The sequence below is a fragment of the Helicoverpa armigera genome, chromosome 27, assembly GCF_030705265.1.
Source record: "Helicoverpa armigera isolate CAAS_96S chromosome 27, ASM3070526v1, whole genome shotgun sequence".
Lineage (NCBI taxonomy): Eukaryota > Metazoa > Arthropoda > Insecta > Lepidoptera > Noctuidae > Helicoverpa > Helicoverpa armigera.
This window is the reverse complement of record NC_087146.1, coordinates 2,787,151-2,813,280: the sequence shown is the minus strand read 5'-3', so window position 1 is coordinate 2,813,280 and position 26,130 is coordinate 2,787,151. Positions and strand designations below refer to the sequence as shown.

Here is a 26,130-nt window from a genome sequence, read left to right as displayed (position 1 = left end):
ACTCCATTTGGTTAGAAATTTAAATGACAACAATCTTGATAGAACTTGTTTCTCAAATATGTATATATTATTGAAATAAGCTACTGCTTAAAATAATGGTTCAAGTGGTTAAGTTGCTGTCTTGATATGACTTTTAATTTAAAAACTCAGTTAAAACATTAGTGAGAGCTAAAACTCAATACAATAACAATTTATATTGACTTGCTATGACTTTTTATTTAAAAAAATCACTTAAAAATTAATTAGAGCTAATAATCAATATGATAAACATAACTTAACCATTACTTTAAGTAGTAGCGAATTGTTTGAAATGTCATTTAGTTAAATACCTAACCAAATGTAGTACAATAGTACAGTCACATTACATACTATATTTCTCCCATCTCAAGATTCACACTAATATTCATCTTCAAAAAGTAAGTAAATATAATCCTTTGTTTCAGGAAAGAGAACTGAAGAGGCAACAGGCTATACTACTGAAAGAACAGGTTAGTTTCTTATATTGTTCATGTTTGTGTGTGTGTGTGTGTGATTAATTTGTTAATTATGTGTGTTTTGGAGTTAAGGAAGATGGGACAAGAGCTTCGATAAAACAATATTTTGGGATGTTGTTGTTTTGTATCATGATTTATTTAATTTACGAATTAAATAGATCTTGACTGGAACATTGACGAGCCCCCAGATTGCTCAGCAATAATTGAAGCTAAATTTCTGTTTTCATAAATTCATCATAAAATAAAGACGGTTTATATCTTCTTATGCAATAAATACTTCATGGATAAAAAGGGTTACAGTTATTCTAAAAAGTTCCATCTCTTTTAACCGGTTGCAAAAAAGGGTTATATTTTTTTCATTACTATTAAGTACATATATCATATTTTACTTCATCTCTCTTGTGTCAATCTTCCTCAACATCAAAACATATGGCCCATTTTAACTTGTGTGTGTGTCTGTGTGTAACCCAATGTTTCTCTTTTCCAATCCCCGTTGGAACATCGCGTGCGCAGCAAAAGTACATAACAGAGGTAATTATATGACGCAGTAGAATTAATCTTTATAGTTTGGCAAGTTTATTTGTGACACTCCTGAGAGTGGCGGGAGACGTTATATAGAGGGTCGTCCTCTTGGTTCAAAAAATATTTAACAATATGATCAACGGCGAAAATGTTAAAATAGGCAATGAGACAATTCTCATTTTTCTCTGCGAGCTCAAAACTGCACTCGAATATTAAAAGTGGTAACATTGCTACAAATATGTTATATCTAACATAATAATATAATAATAAAAACTTTATTTCGGACAAGTCCATATGTTTTTGTTTTTTTATCACTCTGCTGAGGAATGAAAAATTCTGTAAATCAATGTATGTTATATTGATGAGCCCAAGAATAACCTACGACTTTTGTTTTTTTATCACTCTGCTGAGGAATGAAAAATTCTGTAAATCAATGTATGTTATATTGATGAGCCCAAGAATAACCTACGACAGTCATTCTTGCCTTCACGCGCACGTGCCTAAGACCTCCGTTAACCGACGACCTTTGGAGAGTCACATACGAATTTGCCAACCTATAAATTGTAGTGCTTCTTGTACTTACATTTATCTAGTAACTGGCGCTTTTTTACTTATACAATTTTAGATACATCTGCTTTCCTTTGTTTATTTGTAGTGCTCTAATAAAGGCTAATTACGCCTCTATTTACGCCTTTTTTTGTTTTTAAAACATGTAAAGAAAGTGCCAAACACTTTCTTTACATGGTTTAAGAGGTTTGCTCTTCTGTTACTATGGTTGCACAATGTACTATATTCAAGCTATATCTGTCTAAAGAACTACGTTACGATCTTTTGCTTGTTCATAAAGGAGGAAAACCAAACTGCTTTTTTTTCCATAATATCCAAACCTTATAGGTTATACTCAGTAATACTACATGCATGTTTACATAAATATCTTACAACTTCGCTTACTACCCCTTCTCAAAAACTTCACCATTTTTAACCATCCCTTTTCTCCCCCAGGAAAGAGAACGCCGCCGTCAACACACCACATTCATCCGTCAACTAGACTCCCGCAGAAGATGGGAGGAGAGAGAGAGGCGCAAACATCAGAACTTGTTAGACAGGCTGCTGGTCAAAGAGAAGAAACTACAGCAGCGAAGGAAGGAGATGGAACTGCTCTCTGAGCTCAGGTAAGAGAACACATCAGTGGGAGATAAGAGGAGAGACACCAGAACTTGCTAGACAGGCTGCTGGTCAAAGAGAAGAAACTACAGCAGCGAAGGAAGGAGATGGAACTGCTCTCTGAGCTCAGGTAAGAGAACACATCAGTGGGAGATAAGAGGAGAGACACCAGAACTTGCTAGACAGGCTGCTGGTCAAAGAGAAGAAACTACAGCAGCGAAGGAAGGAGATGGAACTGCTCTCTGAGCTCAGGTAAGAGAATAGGATCTGAGAAAAGTAAATCTCATTAAACAGCATCTCCCGAAGCTTTGGAGTCGACATCCACTCTAACCTTTGCAGCGGAGTACAAGTAAATCTCAGGAACCCTGGCTTCAAAATGTCTGATCCAAGTCCGATGAATTGGATGAATCAACTAAGGAGTTGCCACATGCTGCATCCTCAAGTCGACATCCATTTGGTAATTTTGATAAAAGTTTGATCGATCCCAGAACTTCTCTGGGACTTGAAAGGATTATTTACACTGTAATATTGAAATGTTAAAATGTTATATAACCTCATTTAACTATGTCCATATTATCATCAACTAATACCCCAATTTCTGTACCCACAGACGGCCACAAGAAGACTCATCACTATCAGACCAGAAGCCGCTGCCGACGCTCAACAGGATCCCGGGGCTGAAGCTGCCGGGACAAGCCATGGCGGACATACTGCAAGTCTACGAGTTCATACATAACTTCGGTCAGACGCTCGGCTTCGGTGAGTACCAGTAGAGTTAGACTCGTCACTATCAGACCAGAAGCCGCTGCCGACGCTCAACAGGATCCCGGGGCTGAAGCTGCCGGGACAAGCCATGGCGGACATACTGCAAGTCTACGAGTTCATACATAACTTCGGTCAGACGCTCGGCTTCGGTGAGTACCAGTAGAGTTAGACTCGTCACTATCAGACCAGAAGCCGCTGCCGACGCTCAACAGGATCCCGGGCTGAAGCTGCCGGGACAAGCCATGGCGGACATACTGCAAGTCTACGAGTTCATACATAACTTCGGTCAGACGCTCGGCTTCGGTGAGTACCAGTAGAGTTAGACTCGTCACTATCAGACCAGAAGCCGCTGCCGACGCTCAACAGGATCCCGGGGCTGAAGCTGCCGGGACAAGCCATGGCGGACATACTGCAAGTCTACGAGTTCATACATAACTTCGGTCAGACGCTCGGCTTCGGTGAGTACCAGTAGAGTTAGACTCATCCCTATCAGACCAGAAGCCGCTGCCGACGCTCAACAGGATCCCGGGGCTGAAGCTGCCGGGACAAGCCATGGCGGACATACTGCAAGTCTACGAGTTCATACATAACTTCGGTCAGACGCTCGGCTTCGGTGAGTACCAGTAGAGTTAGACTCGTCACTATCAGACCAGAAGCCGCTGCCGACGCTCAACAGGATCCCGGGGCTGAAGCTGCCGGGACAAGCCATGGCGGACATACTGCAAGTCTACGAGTTCATACATAACTTCGGTCAGACGCTCGGCTTCGGTGAGTACCAGTAGAGTTAGACTCGTCACTATCAGACCAGAAGCCGCTGCCGACGCTCAACAGGATCCCGGGGCTGAAGCTGCCGGGACAAGCCATGGCGGACATACTGCAAGTCTACGAGTTCATACATAACTTCGGTCAGACGCTCGGCTTCGGTGAGTACCAGTAGAGTTAGACTCGTCACTATCAGACCAGAAGCCGCTGCCGACGCTCAACAGGATCCGGGGCTGAAGCTGCCGGGACAAGCCATGGCGGACATACTGCAAGTCTACGAGTTCATACATAACTTCGGTCAGACGCTCGGCTTCGGTGAGTACCAGTAGAGTTAGACTCATCCCTATCAGACCAGAAGCCGCTGCCGACGCTCAACAGGATCCCGGGGCTGAAGCTGCCGGGACAAGCCATGGCGGACATACTGCAAGTCTACGAGTTCATACATAACTTCGGTCAGACGCTCGGCTTCGGTGAGTACCAGTAGAGTTAGACTCGTCACTATCAGACCAGAAGCCGCTGCCGACGCTCAACAGGATCCCGGGCTGAAGCTGCCGGGACAAGCCATGGCGGACATACTGCAAGTCTACGAGTTCATACATAACTTCGGTCAGACGCTCGGCTTCGGTGAGTACCAGTAGAGTTAGACTCGTCACTATCAGACCAGAAGCCGCTGCCGACGCTCAACAGGATCCCGGGGCTGAAGCTGCCGGGACAAGCCATGGCGGACATACTGCAAGTCTACGAGTTCATACATAACTTCGGTCAGACGCTCGGCTTCGGTGAGTACCAGTAGAGTTAGACTCGTCACTATCAGACCAGAAGCCGCTGCCGACGCTCAACAGGATCCCGGGGCTGAAGCTGCCGGGACAAGCCATGGCGGACATACTGCAAGTCTACGAGTTCATACATAACTTCGGTCAGACGCTCGGCTTCGGTGAGTACCAGTAGAGTTAGACTCGTCACTATCAGACCAGAAGCCGCTGCCGACGCTCAACAGGATCCGGGGCTGAAGCTGCCGGGACAAGCCATGGCGGACATACTGCAAGTCTACGAGTTCATACATAACTTCGGTCAGACGCTCGGCTTCGGTGAGTACCAGTAGAGTTAGACTCGTCACTATCAGACCAGAAGCCGCTGCCGACGCTCAACAGGATCCCGGGGCTGAAGCTGCCGGGACAAGCCATGGCGGACATACTGCAAGTCTACGAGTTCATACATAACTTCGGTCAGACGCTCGGCTTCGGTGAGTACCAGTAGAGTTAGACTCGTCACTATCAGACCAGAAGCCGCTGCCGACGCTCAACAGGATCCCGGGGCTGAAGCTGCCGGGACAAGCCATGGCGGACATACTGCAAGTCTACGAGTTCATACATAACTTCGGTCAGACGCTCGGCTTCGGTGAGTACCAGTAGAGTTAGACTCGTCACTATCAGACCAGAAGCCGCTGCCGACGCTCAACAGGATCCCGGGGCTGAAGCTGCCGGGACAAGCCATGGCGGACATACTGCAAGTCTACGAGTTCATACATAACTTCGGTCAGACGCTCGGCTTCGGTGAGTACCAGTAGAGTTAGACTCGTCACTATCAGACCAGAAGCCGCTGCCGACGCTCAACAGGATCCCGGGGCTGAAGCTGCAGTTCTTCGACACCAATGGCTGATAAAAAGGTGAAGGAAAACATCTGGAGGAAACCTGGGCTATAAAGTCTGAAGTCACCAACTCGCATTGAGCCAGCGTGGTGATTAACGCTCAATCCTTCTCTAAGAAGCCACAGCAAAACAGTGGGACGTTAAAAAGACTGTAACGACCACCAGTGGCATCACCCGCTTAAAAGAGAACGCAGCCTGTATGATTTTGTGATCTATATTACTGCCATGTTTCTTCAAAATTCATCCATTATTTATGCGTGGAAGAGTAACAAATATACACACATATGTATATCAGCGATTTAAAACGAATGTGTTACTTTCAGATATGGACGCTATCCCGACCCTCAACACGTTCCAAATGGCGCTACTGCCGGACTGCAGCGTGGAAGCTGAAGAAGAACTGCTGCAAGTCCTCACGCAGCTGCTCATTACTGCTATAGGTATGTATATTAATGCAGTTTATGTAAAATTATATTATATTATTTGTTAATTGTATATAACATATATATGTTGGTTAAAGGTTTATATTATGGGCCATTGATGCCCTGATAATAAAATAAATAAATAATATGTTAAACGTAATATATTAAATAGTAAAAATGTTTTTTTTGTACTTTTAAGACTCCGAAACTACAGAACCGATTTGAAAAATTCTTCCACTGTTGGGTAGCTATACTGTTCCCAAGTAACATAGGCTATTTTATCTGGGTATAGGAATTAGTTCCGACAGGACGCGGGTGAAACCGCGGGCAACAGCTTAGTTGTTAATACTGAAATATTCTATTTTCTATTTCCTTTCCTTTCTAATTCTATTTCCTGCGGTTTCACTCTTGCCCGAGAAAAAATAATGAGATTACTATATTTCAAACACTTACATATCACCCTGGAATAGTGTAGCTTTTCAACTGTAAAAAAACAATCGGTTCGGTACTATAGTAGCCTTTTGATTAAAAAAATATTCCCTCTTTATATTATACAAATATAGTTAAGTCTTCTAACTCCTATTTGTATTTCCACAGAGGACCCAGGCATACCCCACCCGGGTCGACACACGACACTGCTAGGCCACGCTATCCGGATGGGCGATATCAACCCGCACAACTTGAGCGAAGTGCTCAGAATATATCTCTATGCCAACGCTACGGGAGAAGTTAAGGCTTTGACAGGTTTGTACTATATAGTTTAACTATGTATTTGGTTTAAGAAGGCTGTAAATAATCATATAATTTGTGTAAAGTTCTACCACAAAATATAAATAGCAACAAATCATGAGTTTCACTGCTTTAACCTTGTTTAATCATAGAATAGAAAATGGCAAATAAAATCATTTTTTATTTTATTTACTTTAGTGAAACACACAGCTCGTGTATAAAACTTTGGTATGATCCTTATATCTACATATCTCACGAAACCGAGTATGCGTGAAATCGAGTCTCCGTGTCACACTCAGATCTATGCGCAATCATTTAGGCCTAAGTTAGTAGAACGTCCGTTTTCCTAAAACAACTGTTAACTGTGAATTGTAAAGTCCAATTTTTCAAACTTACAGTCGTTTTAAGAAAACTGAAGTTACACGGTAAACTTGGACTTAAGTCAAATAAAAACAGCTGTAACTAATTTCCATTTGTTCCAGGTTTAACAGCCGAACGGGAACGCGAGCGTCGAGTAGCCGACCATCACCAGACTGACGCTGAGATGCAGCATACCTACGCTAACTCTAAGAACACGGCCTACTATGAGAGTTTGCATAGCAACGCTACTTATAAATTGTCTGGTATGTCATTTAATATATCTATAACTTCTTAAAAATATATATTTTTTAAACCTGGCCCGCTTTGAGCAAGCGTTGTCTAATCACTTACGTTGTCTAATCACTTAATTTACCACTCATTTCTTGTTATGAGATGAAACTGCAGTACTGCATAGGTATCATAAAAAAGGCTTATGATTATGTATCATCATATTTTTCTTGGTTTAATGTTAAAGAAAATACATAATGCTCTGTAAAGTGACACAAAAGAGGGACTACCTACTTATTTACTCTTCTAATTTGGCTGAGAGTTGTGGTGAAAAAATCTAGTTATTTTGACTTAAAGAAAACTGTAATTAGTCCAAATATGCTTGAAATAACATGTTATTTTAACACACTTATTTTTCCATTCTACTGACTACTAAAAAAATGGTCAAAGTTGGCTTTAATATTTTCGATTCACCTCCATTTCTTTGTCTTATTCCAAGTTCATTTAATATTTTTTTCATTCACCTGTAATATTTTATATTTTTTCCCACAGAGGCACTTCGAGACAAATCCTTCCTCGCTCTAAGCGCGACAACAAAAGCGCGTATTCTCGCGTTTATATGCGACGAGCTACTGCAGAACAAGGCCGTCCTGAGGCAGGTCGACGCCTCGCTCGAACACCTTAACCAGCTGAAGAAAGAGAGATATCTTATGGATATGAAGATTAGGAAGTTAGTATATAATATTTCTGTAAAATATACTTAGTATTTATGATGTACAGCTATGAAAAAAATTGGCTCTTCTAAAGTTGGCTACAGGTTACATAATGATAATGGCGTACAAGGTCGACGATGGTGGCTGTTCTCTCTACGGAGATCTGACAGCCACGCAGGCCATATTATAGTGCACGAGCATTTGCTTGGACACAGGTGCACTCACTATTCCTTCACTCACATAGCGCGATGGCTATGAGAACACAATCCGAAACCATCGGAGAGAGATCACAAGTAGGACCGACCTTTTTGTCATTCAACTATATAAATGCACCATGTCCTTACTGAGTTGAAACCGGTATTACTTTCTTTACATCCTATTATGATAGTGAGTAAATAAAATAAATAAAAGGTAATAATGGAACTTAACCCGTTGTATGTCGGAACGCAGGTATCTGCGATACACAATTGATTTTCTATTATTTTATAATTAGCGACATACAAGCAGTTAATTTATTTAATGCTAAATAATTCTTCTCCAGGGTACGAGTCCTCCACCAGCGGAAGGTCCGCGCGGAACAGACGGAGAAGCAACAAGCTCTAGCTTTAGAACGCATGCAGAGGCTGGTAGAAGAGAGTGCTGCTAATCTTAGGACATCACCACAGTTGAATGATGATGGTAAATATTGTTGTAAAAGAGTGAATCTTTAGTTCAAAGTATCCGTAAGCAAGACATTGCTATTATTTTAGGAACTTTTTTACATTTATTACTAACCGTCATTTACAAAAAGAGCCATTAAAATTAAATCTATTGCTATCCATTAAAATATATCTTGTTTACAAAGAAAGATTTAAAGAAGCTTTGACTTTAATGGACCTTTCTGCAACTGACAAGTGACGGTATAAGTAGTCATTATAATATTACCTAATTACATTGGAATTAGTATCTTATTTACTACTGACTCTACACTAAACAAAAGATTAAATATTTTCCGTACCCAAATAAAGTGCACCCGAAGATAGAGTACCCAAGAGCGAAATAACTTTTTAAATCGGTTCCGTTGTTCTGGACCCTTTAAGATACAAACAAACAAAAAAAAACTTTATAATATTAGTTAAGAAAAACATAAGAGACAATACATAAGTAATATCTATTTTCTCTACCTTTTTAACAGAAAACCAACAAACCCCAGAAAAGCCTGAAACCCCTAAAAAGGACAAAGAATCATCCCCACACCCAGAAAGCGAGACTGACAAGCAATCCGAACCTTCTCCATACAAAGACACACAACCAACCGAGAGCGACAAGGAATTATCGCCCTTAAAGGACCTGTCCAACAGTATGAAGAATAAAGAGCTGTTGAATAACAATAAGGACGAATGTTCTCCGGCAGATAACTCGAAGTTAGATAAGGATAGTGTGATGGGAGACTGTGATGCTATTTTGAGTGATTTGGAGAGTGAAGGGACGCAGCCGGAGGAGGTTCGTATATTAAAAATCTTTAATTTAATATTTCTTATAAAAAATGTTGAAAAATAGGACAGGTATGCGCGAATGTGTTAAAAAAAATGTGCTTATAATATTTGGCTAACGGTTGAATATTGTTACGACAGTCAAGTTTAAACTGGTTAAATATCCTTCTATCTCTTTCATACCTACGTTTTTTTTGGGACAAATAAACCTTAAGTAAAAGTCAAGTCACCTTTGAGTAATTTTGAAAAGTTACCATTTGAAAAGAAGTAGCGAAATAATTTTAATGTGATCGATTAATCTATTCGATCCAATCGCACATGAGAAATTGATGTATTTAATTTTTGAGCAGCTCTTTTATAATGTATGTATTTGTTTTTTTTCGCATTTCCCGTTTTTTATTTTCCAATGTTCATTCCATGATCCCGATTTCGATTTTCCGTATACACAACTATATAATTCTAATTCCCTAGGATGAAGACAAGAACCTATCATCAGAAGAATTAGCACGCAAGTTAGAGAAACTACTGAAACAATCGGAACAACAACTTCTGCAACTCACTGCCGGCTCCCACGCGCTAAGAGCTACCTGCTATGGACAGGACAGGTGAGTTTCATTCCTGGATCTCGAGGGGAACTACTTTCCGCATATGGGTAAAGTAAAGAGTTACCTATACCTATGTTATTCTGATATATAAGCTAGATGACTGTCTGGTTTAGTCAAAATCCGTGCAGTAGTTTTTGCGTGAAGGAGTAACGAACAGACTTATCCACGTTTTTGTCTCTGTTGAAAGAAGAAAGAAAGAAAAAATATATTTTGACACAACACAAGACATACATACACATAGAATAAAAAATAACAAAAGGTTGCGCCAAATAGATCCAGTTCAGCATTATGCCAGACAGCTAGTCTTCGATGAATTAAAATAAGTATAATGACAATTAACTAGTGGTTGCCCGCAGTTTCATCAGTGCAATATTGTAATGTTGCATTATAATAATTAATGTTTTTATAGGTCAAAAAGTTCAGAATAGTGAAAAAAAAAGTTGTTTCATATATTTCTCCTTACCCCATAGATACTGGCGCCGCTACTGGTCTCTGGGCAAGTGCGGAGGCATCTACGTGGAGGGTATGGAGTCAGCTCAGCCGGAGATCATGGCGTACCACCAGCAGCTGGAGAGCAACGCGCTCGCCGCCACACAGCCTGATAGCGGGAAGAAGAAGAAGAAAGGTGAGGAAAAAGGGTCTTGTCATAGATACTGGCGCCGCTACTGGTCTCTGGGCAATGTATTTACAAAAATTAAGTAGTATATCATTTGTGTTGGCACCCATAACATAAGCTGATCAATACCTTGCCATGGGAATAACCGACCATCATCTCCATCAACTATGTTGGGGTCGGCATCCAGTATAACCAGATGCAACTAAGTATCAGTGTTTTACAAGGAGCGACTGCGTATCTGACCTCCTCAACCCAGTTACCCGGGCAACCCAATACCCCTTGGTAAGACTGGTGTCAGACTACTGACTTCTGACTACCCGTAACGATATCCCGATATGATTTCTCTAAACTATGTCACCATCTCCCGAGTCTTAATAAATTGTATATTTATTTATAAAATTAACTTTTACATTCCCTCTCAGGTCCCCGCGAAAAGAAAGAACCAGCCTCCGAACCAGAGAAACGCGACCCGGAGACAGAAGCCCAAAAGAAGGAAGAAGCCTTGAAGAGCGAGATGGAACTCAAGAGCATCAAGTCTGAGTTAAATCTTAGTGATCATACTCAGATCATTAAATATGAGCCTAATGTTAAACATGGTGCTTGTAAGGTTGAAGGTATGTTATTGTTTCTTTAATAACTAGAGAATTACTTCCCACACATAGATAAACTACTTCACACACATAGATAAGCTACTTCGCACACATAGATAAAAAAACCTATAGGTACGTTATTTAGATGCATGAGCTAAATTACTGCCAAGACATGTCAGTAGCTTTTTTTCACCCACGTCCTAAGGGAAACTACTTCTAGTTGAGAAATGGAAAGTAGTATATATGTTAGTCTGCTGTATATGAGCTATATTACTGCCAAGTTTCATCAAAATCTTTGTAGTCGTTTTTGCGTGAAAGCGAAACAAACATTGACACATCCAGTTATTATACATAGTTACAATTTTAGTAGGATTAGCATTAGAATCTATTGAGAAAATATAAAAGGTCTTCAGTAGTAACAGCCTAATTTTCATGCCGAATTTCACCCCAAGTTTCAATGGGTCAGTCGTTTTAGCGTGAAAACTAAATACAATAAAAATAACAGTTCTATCATTAAAACACTAAAAATAACCTTCATTTCCATCCACCAGGTTCCTCAATAAAAATGGAAGAAAAATACATACAACAGAAAAACAACGAAGAACAAGACATGCTAGATATAGAAGACTCCATTCCTACCGCATTCCTTGTCCAGAAACCAACCCACAAACCCATGTTCGCTGCCCAAGCCGAACCCATGGACAAACCTCAGGAAATAGTCAAGGTCGAAAATGTTGTCAAGAACGAAACAGAGGTCGAAGAAAATGAAGAAACGAAGGACACTTTAGTCAATAATTTAGAGGAGCTAAGAAAAATGGCAGAAGCAGTATCAATACAATTAGACGCAGCGAAGAAGGAGCAAGAAATTAAAGAAGAGAAAGAGAAAGTTAAGCAAGAACCGTTAGATGCAGCTGCAGCTCATTTGCAATTATATGCCAAAATACTTGATGGAAAATGGTTCTCTATTCTAAGGCATGAAAGCTCATTTTTGAATAACATTAACGAGATTGAAAAACAGGACTTACCAGAGTTTTGTGACAACGAACATACGTGTTCCGAGGTCATCTTATGTCAAGGTCATAAATGGGATGTTTCGAATAACCTTCATTTGTTAAATGACCCTAGTTTATTTACTCTGAATAGTATGGTTACGAGTGTTCAAGTACCTTCGAATAATGTTTATGCGGATTCCAGTTTGACTATGTCTGGGCTAGAACAGGAAATTTTAGATAATAGCTTTAATAAGGATGAAAGTGTGCAGGAAACGGAAGTTGAAGAAGATAATAAGGACCAGGTAAATATGGAATTAGTTGTTTAATTTTTGTTTTATTGTAATTCCATTTTAAAACTATTTATCCAATACTTATAACAAAATTTTAAACATATGAACTACGTTCAGTGCGATCTTGAGGACAATATTTTTAATTAAATGACGTTTAGACAGATATATACTTTATTAGGTACACCAATTTAAAATTTTTGATCTACATAGAAATACGTCATATTTCATTGAAAAACGAGTACCTATACAAATAATTTTTGTATTTAAAAGATACTGAATATAAGCGGTTCATCACGGTCCTACCAGCATTCCGAGGAAACTATTATGCGCACCCTGTTAAACAGTAGCCAATATCCTTTCTGAGGCTCTAGACAATTTACCTTTTATTTACCTCTAAATTGGTTAATACATTTTGGCGTCGTAAGTCAAAATACTAGTATAAATAAAACAAATACCCTTTTTCTTCACAGGACAACGACCTAGAAAAAGAACTACAAGCCGACTCCCTAAAACACGACCTTCTAACCCAAAAGGCTAAAGCTGCGAGTCTGAGCAGCCTCGGTCTGTTGAACTTCAACGCGCTGTCGACGTACGTGACGTGCGACAGTCCGCCGCCCATACAGATGTCTGCGGACGAGCTGCGACAGCTGGACTACTGCAAAGCTAACGGCCTGCCCAAGAAGCGAGCGGGGAACTTCGTGCCCGCGGAGATCAGGTCAGTCTCTACTGCTTACATGATACTACTTACCGCAGCTGGGTAATTAGTAGCTTATATCCTTCCTCGAGAGAATTGAAGGAACTTTATGTATAAAGGTGAGTGTTCTGTGTGATTTAGGTCATGTCCCAAGAGACCTACTTCCCGCAACTGGCTAAAAAGTAGCCAACAGCCATTAAAACGTAACCTCTAACCTTCCTCGAGAGAATTGAGGTGAGTTTCTAGTACCTGGGTGGCTGTTTGGTGTTTTTGGTCGTTTTACGAGGATGCTTCTTCCCGCAGCTGGATAAAAAGTAGTATATAGCCTCCTTCGAGGGAATTTAAGTGAGTTTCTAGTACTAAGGTTGCTATTTTCGGTGCTTCGGCTATGTGCCAGAGAACCTACTTCCCGCAACTGGATAAACTACAGGTGACTTGTATAGGATCTTGTAACCCAAAAGGCCAAAGCTGCGAGCCTGAGCAGCCTCGGGCTGTTGAACTTCAACGCGCTGTCGACGTACGTGACGTGCGACAGTCCGCCGCCCATACAGATGTCTGCGGACGAGCTGCGACAGCTGGACTACTGCAAAGCTAACGGCCTGCCCAAGAAGCGAGCGGGGAACTTCGTGCCCGCGGAGATCAGGTCAGTCTATACTGCTTACATGATACTACTTACCGCAGCTGGGTAAAAAGTAGCCTCCAACCTTCCTTGAGCGAACTAGGGAGAGTTTCTAGTACTAAGGTGGCTGTTTTTTTTGCGGGTTTTCTTATCAAGAGGGTACTTCTTCCCGCAACTGGATAAAGGTAAGTGTTTTATGGGTTTTAGGTTATGTCCCAGGAGACCTACTTCCCGCAGCTGGATAAAAAGTAATTTATAGTCTTCTTTGAGGGAAATTAGGTAAGTTTCTAGTAGCTAGATGGCTGTTTTCTACAGTTTTACATCAAGAGGGAGCTTAGTCCCGCATCTGGTCAAAAAGTAGCCAACAGCCTTCTTCAGCGACTAGTACAGGACCTTGTAACTCAAAAGGCCAAAGCTGCGAGCCTGAGCAGCCTCGGGCTGTTGAACTTCAACGCGCTGTCGACGTACGTGACGTGCGACAGTCCGCCGCCCATACAGATGTCTGCGGACGAGCTGCGACAGCTGGACTACTGCAAAGCTAACGGCCTGCCCAAGAAGCGAGCGGGGAACTTCGTGCCCGCGGAGATCAGGTCAGTCTAGTGCTTACATGATACTACTTACCGCAGCTGGATAAAAAGTAGTTTATAGCCATCCCCGAAGGAATTCAGGTGACATTCTAGGACCTAGATGGCTGTTATTCGTGACTTAGGTCATGTCTCAGGGGGACCTACTTCCCGCAGCTGGTTAAAAAGTAGCTTATTATGTATAGTATAGTAAAGTCGCTTATTATTATGTATGTAAAAGTCGTGGTGGCCTAGTGGGCAAAGAACCAACCTCTCGAGTATGAGGGCGCGGGTTCGAATCCAGGTCAGGCAAGTACCAATGCAACTTTTCTAAGTTTGTATGTACTTTCTAAGTATATCTTAGACACCAGTGGCTGATAAAAAGGTGAAGGAAAACATCTTGAGGAAACCTGGACTATATAGTCTGAAATCACCAACCCGCATTGAGCAAGCGTGGTGATTAATGCTCAATCCTTCTCCGTGTGAGAGGAGGCCTGTGCCCAGCAGTGGGACGATAAATAGGCTGTAACTAACTAACTATTATGTATAGCCTTGCTCGAGGGTATTAAGGTGAGTTTTTAGTAGTTACTAGGCTGTTCTGTGTGGTTTGGTCATGTCCCAGGAAAACAACTTCTCGCAGCTGGATAAAAAGTAGCCTATAGCGAATTGAGACGAGTTTTTTGTATAAAGGTAGGTTTTTGTGTGGTTACGGTCATGTCCCATCTTCCCGCAACTGGCTAAAAAGAAGCCTACAGCCTTCTTAAGTGACTTAGTATGGGATCTTCTAACCCAAAAGGCCAAAGCTGCGAGTCTGAGCAGCCTCGGGCTGTTGAACTTCAACGCGCTGTCGACGTACGTGACGTGCGACAGTCCGCCGCCCATACAGATGTCTGCGGACGAGCTGCGACAGCTGGACTACTGCAAAGCTAACGGCCTGCCCAAGAAGCGAGCGGGGAACTTCGTGCCCGCGGAGATCAGGTCAGTCTAGTGCTTACATCATACTACTTCCCGCAGCTGGGTAAAAAGTAGCTTATAGTCTACCTCGAGAGAATTGAAGGAACTTTATGTAAGAAGGTGAGTGTTATGTGTGATGTAGGTCATGTCCCATGGGACCTACTTCCCGCAACTGGCTAAAAAGTAGTCAACAGCGAAAAAAAGTAGTTTATAGTATGAAGGTTAGTGATTTATGTGGTTTTGGTCATGTCCCAGGGGAGCTACTTGCCGCAACTGGATAAAAGTAGCTTATAGCCTTCTTCGATAACATTGAGGTGAGTTTCTACTACTAAGGTTGCTGTTTTCTGCGTTTTTTCATATCAAGAGACAGCTACTTCCCGCACCTGGATAAAAAGTAGCCAACAGCCTTTGTCAATGACTGGTATAGGATCTTCTAACTCAAAAGGCCAAAGCTGCGAGTCTGAGCAGCCTCGGGCTGTTGAACTTCAACGCGCTGTCGACGTACGTGACGTGCGACAGTCCGCCGCCCATACAGATGTCTGCGGACGAGCTGCGACAGCTGGACTACTGCAAAGCTAACGGCCTGCCCAAGAAGCGAGCGGGGAACTTCGTGCCCGCGGAGATCAGGTCAGTCTAGTGCTTACATGATACTACTTACCGCAGCTGGGTAAAAAGTAGCTTAAATCCTTCTTCGAGAGACTTCAGGGGAGCTTTTCTTGGAAAGGTAAGCTTTTTATGGGTTTTAGGCCATGTCCGAGAGGACCTACTTCCCGCAACTGGATAAAAAGTAGCCAACAGCCATGTTTAGTGACTAGTATAGGACCTTGTAACCCAAAAGGCCAAAGCTGCGAGCCTGAGCAGCCTCGGGCTGTTGAACTTCAACGCGCTGTCGACGTACGTGACGTGCGACAGTCCGCCGCCCATACAGATGTCTGCGGACGAGCTGCGACAGCTGGACTACTGCAAAGCTAACGGCCTGCCCAAGAAGCGAGCGGGGAACTTCGTGCCCGCGGAGATCAGGTCAGTCTATAGCGCTTACATGATACTACTTACCGCAGCTGGGTAAAAAGTAGCTTACATCCTTCCTCGAAGGAATTCAGGTGAGTTGCTAGGACCCAGATGGCTGGTTTTCGTGATTTCGGTCTTGTAGCGAGGATACTACTTCCCGCAACTGGATAGAAAGTATCTTCAAGCTTTCCTCGAGAGAATTGAGGTGAGTTTCTAGAACTTAGGTAGCTATTTCCCGCAGCTGGATAAAAACTAGGTTTTAGTCTTCCTCCCTGGTATTTAGGTGAGTTTTGTGGACTAAAGTTGCTGTTTTAACTGGTTGGGTCATGTAACAGGGGACCAACTTCCCGCAACTGGATAAGCAGTAGCCAACAGCCTTCTTCAGTGACTGGTATAGGATCTTCTAACCCAAAAGGCCAAAGCTGCGAGTCTGAGCAGCCTCGGGCTGTTGAACTTCAACGCGCTGTCGACGTACGTGACGTGCGACAGTCCGCCGCCCATACAGATGTCTGCGGACGAGCTGCGACAGCTGGACTACTGCAAAGCTAACGGCCTGCCCAAGAAGCGAGCGGGGAACTTCGTGCCCGCGGAGATCAGGTCAGTCTAGATAGCACTTAGATGATACTTCTTCCCGCAGCTGGGTAAAAAGGAGTCTACGGTCTTCGTCGAGGCAATTAAGGTGAGCTTCTAGTCCTAAGGTTGCTATTACCTGTGGTTGGGTCATGTCCCAGGGGACCTACTTCTTGCAGCTAGATAAAATATAGCCATCAGCCATAAAAAGTAACCTCTAACCTTCCTCGAGAGAATTGAGTGAGTTTCTAGTGCTTAGGTGGCTGTTTGGTGTGTTTTTGGCAGTATCAAGAAGACCTACTTCCCGCAACTGGATAAAAAGTAGCCAACAGCCTTCTTCAGCTACTAGTATAGGATCTTGTAACCCAAAAGGCCAAAGCTCAGAGTCTGAGCAGCCTCGGGCTGTTGAACTTCAACGCGCTGTCGACGTACGTGACGTGCGACAGTCCGCCGCCCATACAGATGTCTGCGGACGAGCTGCGACAGCTGGACTACTGCAAAGCTAACGGCCTGCCCAAGAAGCGAGCGGGGAACTTCGTGCCCGCGGAGATCAGGTCAGTCTATACTAAGGAGTCTATGGTCTTCGTCGAGGCAATTAAGGTGAGTTTTGTATACTAAGGTGGACGCTGTCTGTGGTTCGGTCATGTCCTAGAATACCTTCCCGCAGCCTTCCTCGGTGATTTTCTAGTGTATGTTTTATGTGATTTTGGACGTTTCCAGATAAAATTACTTCAGGTTGTATTCTCAATGGATGGTACCTAATAGGTAGTTCTCACCAAAATTTGAAAAGTGCATCTTCGTCCTAAATAAATCTTTTGGATTGAACACGTGCTTCAGTAAAGGACAATAGACTTCATTATCACATTACATATTTGTGTATTAGTTTTCTGCCTAAATATATACCTATGTATACCTTTTTTCGTAATATTTGCCTACGTTCAGCACATCACATATAAATATTAACCCTACTAACTATATTATTTTAATCTCTTTTCAGACACGGCTGGTGGCGGATTACGGAGACGGATCAGCTGAGAGAGCTGATGGATGCCCTCCATCCACGAGGAGTTAGGGAGAGAGAACTACATGCTTCTCTCACCAGCCATCTACCTACTGTTAATAACAAGGTATTTATCATAATTACTTTGGATATCACCTTTTTTATTTGTAAATATGTAGATTTAATATGTAATGTAAACATATTGTCTTATTTATCATAATATAAAATTTAATACGGTAAATTATAAAATACATTTTCACATGAAAAACGTTTATGAGTCAAAGTTGTCTATATTATTTGTCTTGATTGGTACCAGTAGATTGTTTTGAATTCGAATACTATTAAGACTTGATTAACTATGATTTTCTAGCAACTATATTTTCTTATAATTACATTGTATATTATAAAGCATTGAATATTTTCAATATGCATACAAAACGGCATAGTTGTAGTGTCAGACCAATGGTTAGAATTCTTATATTTTTTATGTCTATAGTTTAATTGATTACATTAGTGTCAAATATGGACGTTTATTTGTTGATTTCTGACACTTACGCAAATTTAAGGTTTTTAAATAAATAAAAATATATTAAGGATTATCGCGATAAAATCCGTTAAAGTTTTTTTTTAAATTATTTATACGGACGTTTCTTTTTTATATGTTTATGTAATAAACGTGTTATCCACAGCTACACATAGACAAAGGCGACACTCTAGGCACAGAGCTATGCGTGTCGCACCAGGACCGGGTCATCGCGCAGAACGGCGGCTTCCCCTCGCCCGACGCCGAGTACTCGCCGCATACGCAGCGAAGACTCGACATGCAGCTGCTTACTATGGTGAATATTAAGTTTCAATTATATTCCTGTTACTGTTACAGCCTTTTTTATCGTCCCACTGCTGGGCTGCGGCCTCCTCTCACACGGAGAAGGATTGAGCATCAATCACCACGCTTGCTCAATGCGGGTTGGTGTTTTCAGACTATAGTCCAGGAAAATTATATTAGGGCAGAAATTCAGCCATGGGAAAGAGGGTCGAAGGATGATTAGGATGAAATTCATTAGTATGTAAAGTGTCAGGGAACAATGGAAGTGGAAGACATTGCGGAGACCCCAAATAAAATTGGAGACAGAGGAAAAGAAGAAATAGCGAAACAAATAATAACTAATGAAATATGTAAAATATCAAACATAAATACCTCTTCTTCTGATATGGATGTTTATTAGCGTATAATTATATGTTACGGGTAATGCTAGAAGGTTTATGTATATAAACATATACATAAATATGTGAATTATGTACAGTGGTGTATAATTATGTACTTCATCATATAGCTAGGAAAGGAAGGTACATAATATTAGAAAAAAAATATTGCAACAGGTAAAAAATTACGCTACTAAGTACAAACATCACTAGGAATTATTATGTATTTATTAGTTAAACGAACCTTCCAATAATGATATCTACCATTTATGAACGAATAACAAAATCAACTGTTTTCCCTACACACCCAATTTTATAACCCACCATTAAAATCAAAACACACTGACCATCCACTCTAAAAGGTCGAACAACTCGAAGAACGAGTAGCAGCGGCCTCTATGCAGGTCAAAGGCTGGCGACCAGCCCGCAGCACCTCCGAAGGTCCATCAGAGCCCGTAGCCAGGGCCCGACACAAGCTCCAAGCATTAGAAGCTCACATAGAGCGAAGGTACCTCAAGCCGCCTCTCGTACAAAGGTACGCTAGGTAATGTATAACATTTATATTTTGACGTGACGGTAGCTCGGTGTGTTTTTTTTTGTTTGTTTTTTGGTTCGTAGTTTTGGTAAGGTTTTGGTTTTTAACACTGGTGAATAAGAGATTTTTTTAAATACCTAGTTATGGGTGTTAGTTTAGGATAGAAGATACAGTGATGGTTTAGTTAATAGTTATGTAGAGATGTCGATATCTTTGAAATAAATAAGATAAAGTTTCTTTATGTATAGTTTTGGCTAGATTAGGTACTAGTATTTGGACGATAATAGTGTTAAACTTCGTAGAAATAATGAAAATGTTACAGAGAAGTTAAAATTGACTCAAATAAACTATATTATCCAATAGAATGTATATAGAAATAAACACGCAGTTATTTACAAGATTCAGAGTTTTTTTAAATTATATAAATACTTTCAACACATACGATAAAAGATGTCGTCTGTGTTTCTATACATATTCAACAATTTTCAGGAATAATCGATTTTCTTTTACCGAGCTCAGGTTTTACCGTCAGTCATCATGAAGGATATACATACATATAATAATTTATTAATATTTTTAAACATATAATTGGTTAAAACAAAATGGTGGTGGTTTTAACTTGCACGCATGTATTGGATGTTTTGCTTTTCAAAATTCGTTTTTATTTTTAATAATTGGCAATTTTTGTTTTGTTTTCAAAATTTTACGTGTGATCAAAAATTTATTGGCAAATTAAAAATCTCACAAAAAATTGGTATTAATTGGTTTTGGGTTCAATGGAAACAAAAAAAAATACATAAAATCTGACATACCACCAATAACAGAAAATTTTGTATCCCAACTACTGTGATGCACCGGGTTCGATTCCTGGGCCGGACCGAAATAAACTTTCACAAAGCAGCATGAATTCTAGAAACTGCATTGTTGCATCCCCGTGCCTGGGAGAGCATATAAAGGGTCCTGAATACAGCTATTAATCTATCATTTAAAAAATGACACAACAAAAATGCCAGCCCCTTTTCATACTAGCGCATTTTCCGTTCCATTTTTCCAAGCGACACTACTTGCTTCGTATTGTCGCTTTGTTTTTTCGCTAGTGTGATAAGGGTGACCTTATTAAAACAAACAAACAGTAGTTCTAACGATTAGTGTTCACTACAGCACATCAGAAGTGACTCTCGGCGCAGTACTGCAAGCCGAACACGGTAACGCGTCCGCTCCCTCGCCGCAGAATACTGACAGCTCGAGTGAAGGGAAAGGTAAATGTTTAGAAATAATATATTTTTACTACGTAGCAGATCTTTTTTGTTAGTTATAATAATATTTAATGAACTTTTTTGGAAATTAGTAAAATCTCTATGTATGTAAAGATATAAGAAAATGTTTGCTAGCTATGACCTACGACTTTTGATGACCGTATAATTGCGTTTTTACACTTGCGAATTTGATCGTGAGGTTTAACTACGCGCGACACAAATTGCTTCGTGAAAAACTTTTTGCGTGGTTTCATTGTTTGTATTTATTACGAGAAAAGGGGTTAGCACGATTGAGGAGAGATTGCATATTGCTGATAGAGTCCAAACGACAAACTTATCATGCTTAAATAATTGCCACCCATTTATATACTTATGGGGCCGTATTTTCAATGTTCCATATTAAAATATTCATAATTCTCTACAGCAGACGGCAAAGGCATAGCCCGAGGCCTAGCTACGTGGCGCGAAGCCGTCGCTCGCTGCAACACTTCAGCGCAACTAGCGATGCTACTGCAAGCGCTAGAAGCGGCCGTCGCGTGGGACAAGAGCATCATGAAGGCGGTACGTATGAGACATGTACGTATTTACACGCGTTTGTACCCAAAAGAAATATTCCCTGGTCGTTAGGGGTCGAATACATCCATTGATCACCTGGGGTCATTGATCATCCGGGGTCATTGATCATCTGGGGTCACTGATCATCTGGGCACATTGCTCATCTGGGGTCATTGATCATTGTGGGCATTAGGCGGTTTAGATGTGAATATATGGTCATTAAGGTCAAAGACAGTATTTAAGGGTCTAGAAGGAGTATATTCGTCATAAATGACAGTTGTTAGGAGTCGTTTAGCAGTAACACTTCAGCGCAACTAGCGATGCTACTGCAAGCGCTAGAAGCGGCGGTCGCGTGGGACAAGAGCATCATGAAGGCGGTACGTATGAGACATGTACGTATTTACACGCGTTTGTACCCAAAAAAATATTCCCTGGTCCGCGAAAAAGTTGTCGTTAGGGGTCATTGATCATTGAGGGCATTAGGCCATTTAGATGTGAATATATGGTCATTAAGGTCAAAGACAGTATTTAAAGGACTTTATGGGTTTTAGGGGGCAAATACTGGGGTCATTGAGTATTCAAGTCGTTAGGCCATTAAGAGGTTAGGAATAAGAAGTCAAATAATACGTTTAAGGATCTTTTCAGGTGTCGAGAAACGGGGGTAAAGAATAACGAAAATATATTCAATATAATGACCCTAAATGGCACTAGGGCTCGTTAGGTTTATTAAACGTACAGCTGACTCGATATAAGCTACTAATGGAATCAGATTATTCCACTCACACTCATTATCACTTTGGACTATATTCTGAACATTATTAAGGGGTTCCATTTTGCTAGAAACGTTACACAAAATAACCATAAAATAAATAAAGAAATATAACTTGAGTCGTATTCTAAATATTATAAGTCAAAGAGACATCAAATTACTACTACTACTAATTACTCTTACATAACTCGCTGGGTAAATATTTACATATGTGCCTTCTCTCCTACCCTACATTAACTAATAACATTAATCTCTCTATAGAACTGTCAGTTTTGCTTAAGCGGCGACAATGAAGACCAGTTGCTGCTGTGTGACGGATGCGATAAGGGATACCATACCTACTGCTTTAAACCTAGGATGGATAAGATCCCTGATGGAGACTGGTGAGTTTTCGTATAGTATAAATAAGTATTAATGCCTAATTTTTGGTGAATATTGTTTAGGGATAAGTCTTGGTTGTTATTTAACCATTTACATTGTGAAGTCGTTTATTAAAATTGCAGAATTTAAATGCAATTCAGTTAGTAATATTTACAATAAAAAATAAAATTATTACTATATTTACAAACTTAAAATTATTACCTACAACTAAAAATCTTCGAAGTAAAATAAAAATAAGAAAAAAGAAAAGTTGAATTGTGGAGTTATATTAGAAGTTTTTTTTAATCATTTTCGAAATTAATCAATGTAGAACCTAAGTTATCCTTCATAAATGAAAGAAACATACATCTATAATCTGATGACGTAATTTCGTTTTTACTACACCATTTGGAAATACCTCTAGTGTGAACTACACCTAAAGGGCAAGGCTTGAAGTCCATATAAAAAAAACTGTGTACACTTGCTACTGGTTGATTGAAGAGCTAAAGTTATATATTCAAATTAAACTGTATAATGACAAGAAATAAGTGACTGTCGCGCACGTGCGGTCGAGTAGATGCGACCCGGGTCGGCCGAGTCTCGCCGGCTCCTTGTCCTCCCATGGTATAGGCGATGGGATGACGTCACGTGCTACGCATACCCGCCGTGCGGTTTGCAATATGCGATATGTAGGTCGGGCATGTGCGCATCGTGCAATACGCAATGTCAAGTCATGAACAAATACTGTGTACCATTTAGATTGTATTGCTTTTATCGGTGATAACTATACATAATAAGTCTTGTCTTTCCCCCTAGGTACTGCTGGGAGTGCGTGAACAAGGCTCGGGGCGAGCGGGTCTGCATCGTGTGCGGCGGCGCCACCCCCGGCCGCACCATCCCCTGCGCGCTCTGCTCCCGCGCATACCACCAGGACTGCCACTACCCGCCGCTACTGAAGGTACATTCATTCACCCATTAACCCACCATGTTCCTTCTGGAGCCCACAGTGTACCAGGTCCGCGGTAACTCGCTCGAACAATCTCGCAGGGCCGGTAGGCTTTGGCCTTGATGGGCCCCGCCTTTGGCTCTGATGGGCCCCGCCTTTGGCTCTGGTGGGCCCGACCTTTTGCCCTGGTGTTCCCACCCTTTTAGTCCTCACGGGCCTGACCTTTGATCCTGGAAGGCCCCGCCTCCCCTCCCCGACCCTGATCCCCCCCTTGACTTTGTCCTGATGTGCTTCCCCTTTACTACCCCCATATTTTTGTGGCCAGTCCGCTACGAACTTATACAAATATTTTCTCCATCATTTGCTTGGTCTTCCACTCAGTCGCCTTACACCACAAAGGAGCCATTTTGTGATAATGTTGGCCCAATTGTCCCAGTGCATTCGGTAGATATGACCCGTCCAATCCCACTTCAACTTTGCAGACTTATTGTCCACATAGACTATGCCCGTCTTGGACCGGATAATCGTGTTATTGTTTCACCAAGCCTTATGTTTGCCTTATTAAACATATTTATAACCACCATTGGTGGTTTCACTCGTGTCCTGTCAAAACTACTTCATGCACCTGGATAAATAGCAGCCTATATTTTTCTTCGATAAATAGGTCTGGTAAATAAGAAATTGCTAACTTTTGCGCGTTAAGAAACAAAAAATTCTTCAACTTTATTAATATTCGCATATTTACTTTAATATTTAATGTTTTTCTACAGAATCCTCGCGGCAAATGGTACTGCTCTCAGTGCATATCTCGGGCGCCGCCGAAGAAACCGCGGAACACTAAGAAACGTGACGCAAAACATCGAGACTTGTCGAACACCAGTCTAGATATAGACCAGAATATGGTGCCCAGGTATGTATCTACATTATTTAAACTATACACATACATATACAAAAAATACTTGAAACTGATAACATCGAAAACTTAATCCTGATTACTGCAAGGTGCCCAATTGTGTGCCCAATGGGGTGGCGTCTTTGCATTGCCTCGTTGAATTATTGAAATACTTAGCTTGTTAGCCGTTTAAATTGGATAATACATCAAAGTCTTTGAGTACTTTTAAAATCTAAAAGATACTAGATAAACAGTCTTGATATTATTTTTAGGCAAAAATTCAGTTAAAAAATAAAATGCTGTTAAAATATAAATACAATGATAACAATTATCATTATTTTTAACAGTAGTTTGTGTAAAAAAATCATATCAAGATTAAGAGACCTTTAGTTAAATGTTTACTGTATGTATGTCTAAACATCTGTACCTACACAGCAAAAACCGACAAAATTTTCACCGGTTTGCTTGAAACAAAAATTCACCATTATTTCCAGTCCAGCAGCATCCGTAGCGTCTACCTCGACGACGGCGGAGGAATGTTCAGGCAGCGCTCTCCCCTCCGACAAGCACGACGACAAGATCGACTCGCATGACGCAGAGAACGGACTTAACCATTGTACTGGTCAGTTTTATTATTCGTTTTGTAGTCTAAAATGATGTTACTGAGTATCAGCTTTATAAAGAGCAACAGACTTTCCCAGACTCTTCCTAGCCGTAACTCTAGGAAGTGGTGAAATTGGGGCGTTTTGGGGGTGCTGTCCTTTTGTTATTTTGACGTGAAAAAGTGGTAAAAACTAGCTTACTTCCACAACTAGTTACCCGGGTATCGGCCCTTGGAAAGACTGTCAGACTTTCTAGTTTCTAAGTAGCCAATAAAGATTCCCGAACATGTTCAAATGCTATCCTGGACTCAGCGGCTTATTTAAACAAGGAATAACTCGTTATAACGTCATGGTCACCCATCGATGGACCGACCGCGCCAAGCGTTGCTTACCTTTGTATCGATCGATCCGCTCGGCTTTTTCTTAGCCACGAGCCCGCGCCGATAAAGAGTGGGATTAGAAAACGCGACAGCTGTATTCAACTCTCACTCATGTGTATGAGCGAGAGGTAAATACAGCTGTCGCGATTTCTAATCCCATTCTTTATCGGCGCGGGTAGAAAATATATTACAATCATAATTAATCTTCTATATAATGTTCGCAGGCGAGTTAGTATCGGACGAGGGTCCGGCGGAAAAGCGCCGTGCACTGCAGTACGTGGCCGGCAACGGAGCCCTGCAGCATGCCGACACTGAACCTGCTAACGATGGTATGTATCTGTTATGGACCAAGTGATAAATTAGGCAGTATACATAATGCCCGGTCATTATGATAAATGCCCAATATGAGAGTGCAATTTGATAATAATTATTCAAATCATTAAATTGACCGGGCACTATACATATTGCCTGTGACCTTTTGGGCAAAGTAATACAAACATATTTAATTTCATTTTTTAAATGTTATTGACATTTAACTTAAAATAAACTAAATATTAAACCACTTAAATAATCAGCCTCATGATTTGGATTAATTATGAAGGACATCCTAGTTTACACTAGTTTTTGCATTTAAAAGTTAAGGACGTTTAAAATATAACACATCCCATATTAATTGACCGAGCATGTAAGTAAGCATGCAACAAGCAGCAAGCGGCGGCGAGCGCTTCAACTACCTGCGCCTCAGCTCGCAGGCCGCCTCGCCCCTCCGCGCCTACGCGGTTTTGAATTGCACTCTAGGGGTAGGGCAGACAAGACTACGTGGAGTCGGTTTTGCAGCGATTCGTTTTCGTC

General features: G+C 41.2%; 1 protein-coding gene across 1 annotated transcript in view; it reads left to right on the top strand.

Moving 5' to 3' along the window:
- The window catches only part of LOC110373752 (uncharacterized), a 108,088-nt gene that overhangs the window by 76,494 nt on the left and 5,464 nt on the right, over nucleotides 1–26,130 (top strand). The window contains exons 26-50 of the mRNA XM_064041889.1: nucleotides 444–488; nucleotides 1,008–1,025; nucleotides 2,019–2,188; nucleotides 2,791–2,939; nucleotides 5,679–5,795; nucleotides 6,375–6,521; nucleotides 6,989–7,129; nucleotides 7,647–7,824; nucleotides 8,349–8,485; nucleotides 8,982–9,289; nucleotides 9,751–9,884; nucleotides 10,355–10,509; nucleotides 10,923–11,114; nucleotides 11,642–12,384; nucleotides 12,843–13,087; nucleotides 17,778–17,907; nucleotides 18,470–18,619; nucleotides 19,346–19,527; nucleotides 20,680–20,777; nucleotides 21,199–21,335; nucleotides 22,360–22,481; nucleotides 23,275–23,416; nucleotides 24,175–24,314; nucleotides 24,791–24,918; nucleotides 25,503–25,607. Coding sequence (XP_063897959.1) covers nucleotides 444–488; nucleotides 1,008–1,025; nucleotides 2,019–2,188; nucleotides 2,791–2,939; nucleotides 5,679–5,795; nucleotides 6,375–6,521; nucleotides 6,989–7,129; nucleotides 7,647–7,824; nucleotides 8,349–8,485; nucleotides 8,982–9,289; nucleotides 9,751–9,884; nucleotides 10,355–10,509; nucleotides 10,923–11,114; nucleotides 11,642–12,384; nucleotides 12,843–13,087; nucleotides 17,778–17,907; nucleotides 18,470–18,619; nucleotides 19,346–19,527; nucleotides 20,680–20,777; nucleotides 21,199–21,335; nucleotides 22,360–22,481; nucleotides 23,275–23,416; nucleotides 24,175–24,314; nucleotides 24,791–24,918; nucleotides 25,503–25,607 — 4,213 coding nt within the window. The remainder of the gene's footprint in view (nucleotides 1–443; nucleotides 489–1,007; nucleotides 1,026–2,018; nucleotides 2,189–2,790; nucleotides 2,940–5,678; nucleotides 5,796–6,374; nucleotides 6,522–6,988; nucleotides 7,130–7,646; nucleotides 7,825–8,348; nucleotides 8,486–8,981; nucleotides 9,290–9,750; nucleotides 9,885–10,354; nucleotides 10,510–10,922; nucleotides 11,115–11,641; nucleotides 12,385–12,842; nucleotides 13,088–17,777; nucleotides 17,908–18,469; nucleotides 18,620–19,345; nucleotides 19,528–20,679; nucleotides 20,778–21,198; nucleotides 21,336–22,359; nucleotides 22,482–23,274; nucleotides 23,417–24,174; nucleotides 24,315–24,790; nucleotides 24,919–25,502; nucleotides 25,608–26,130) is intronic.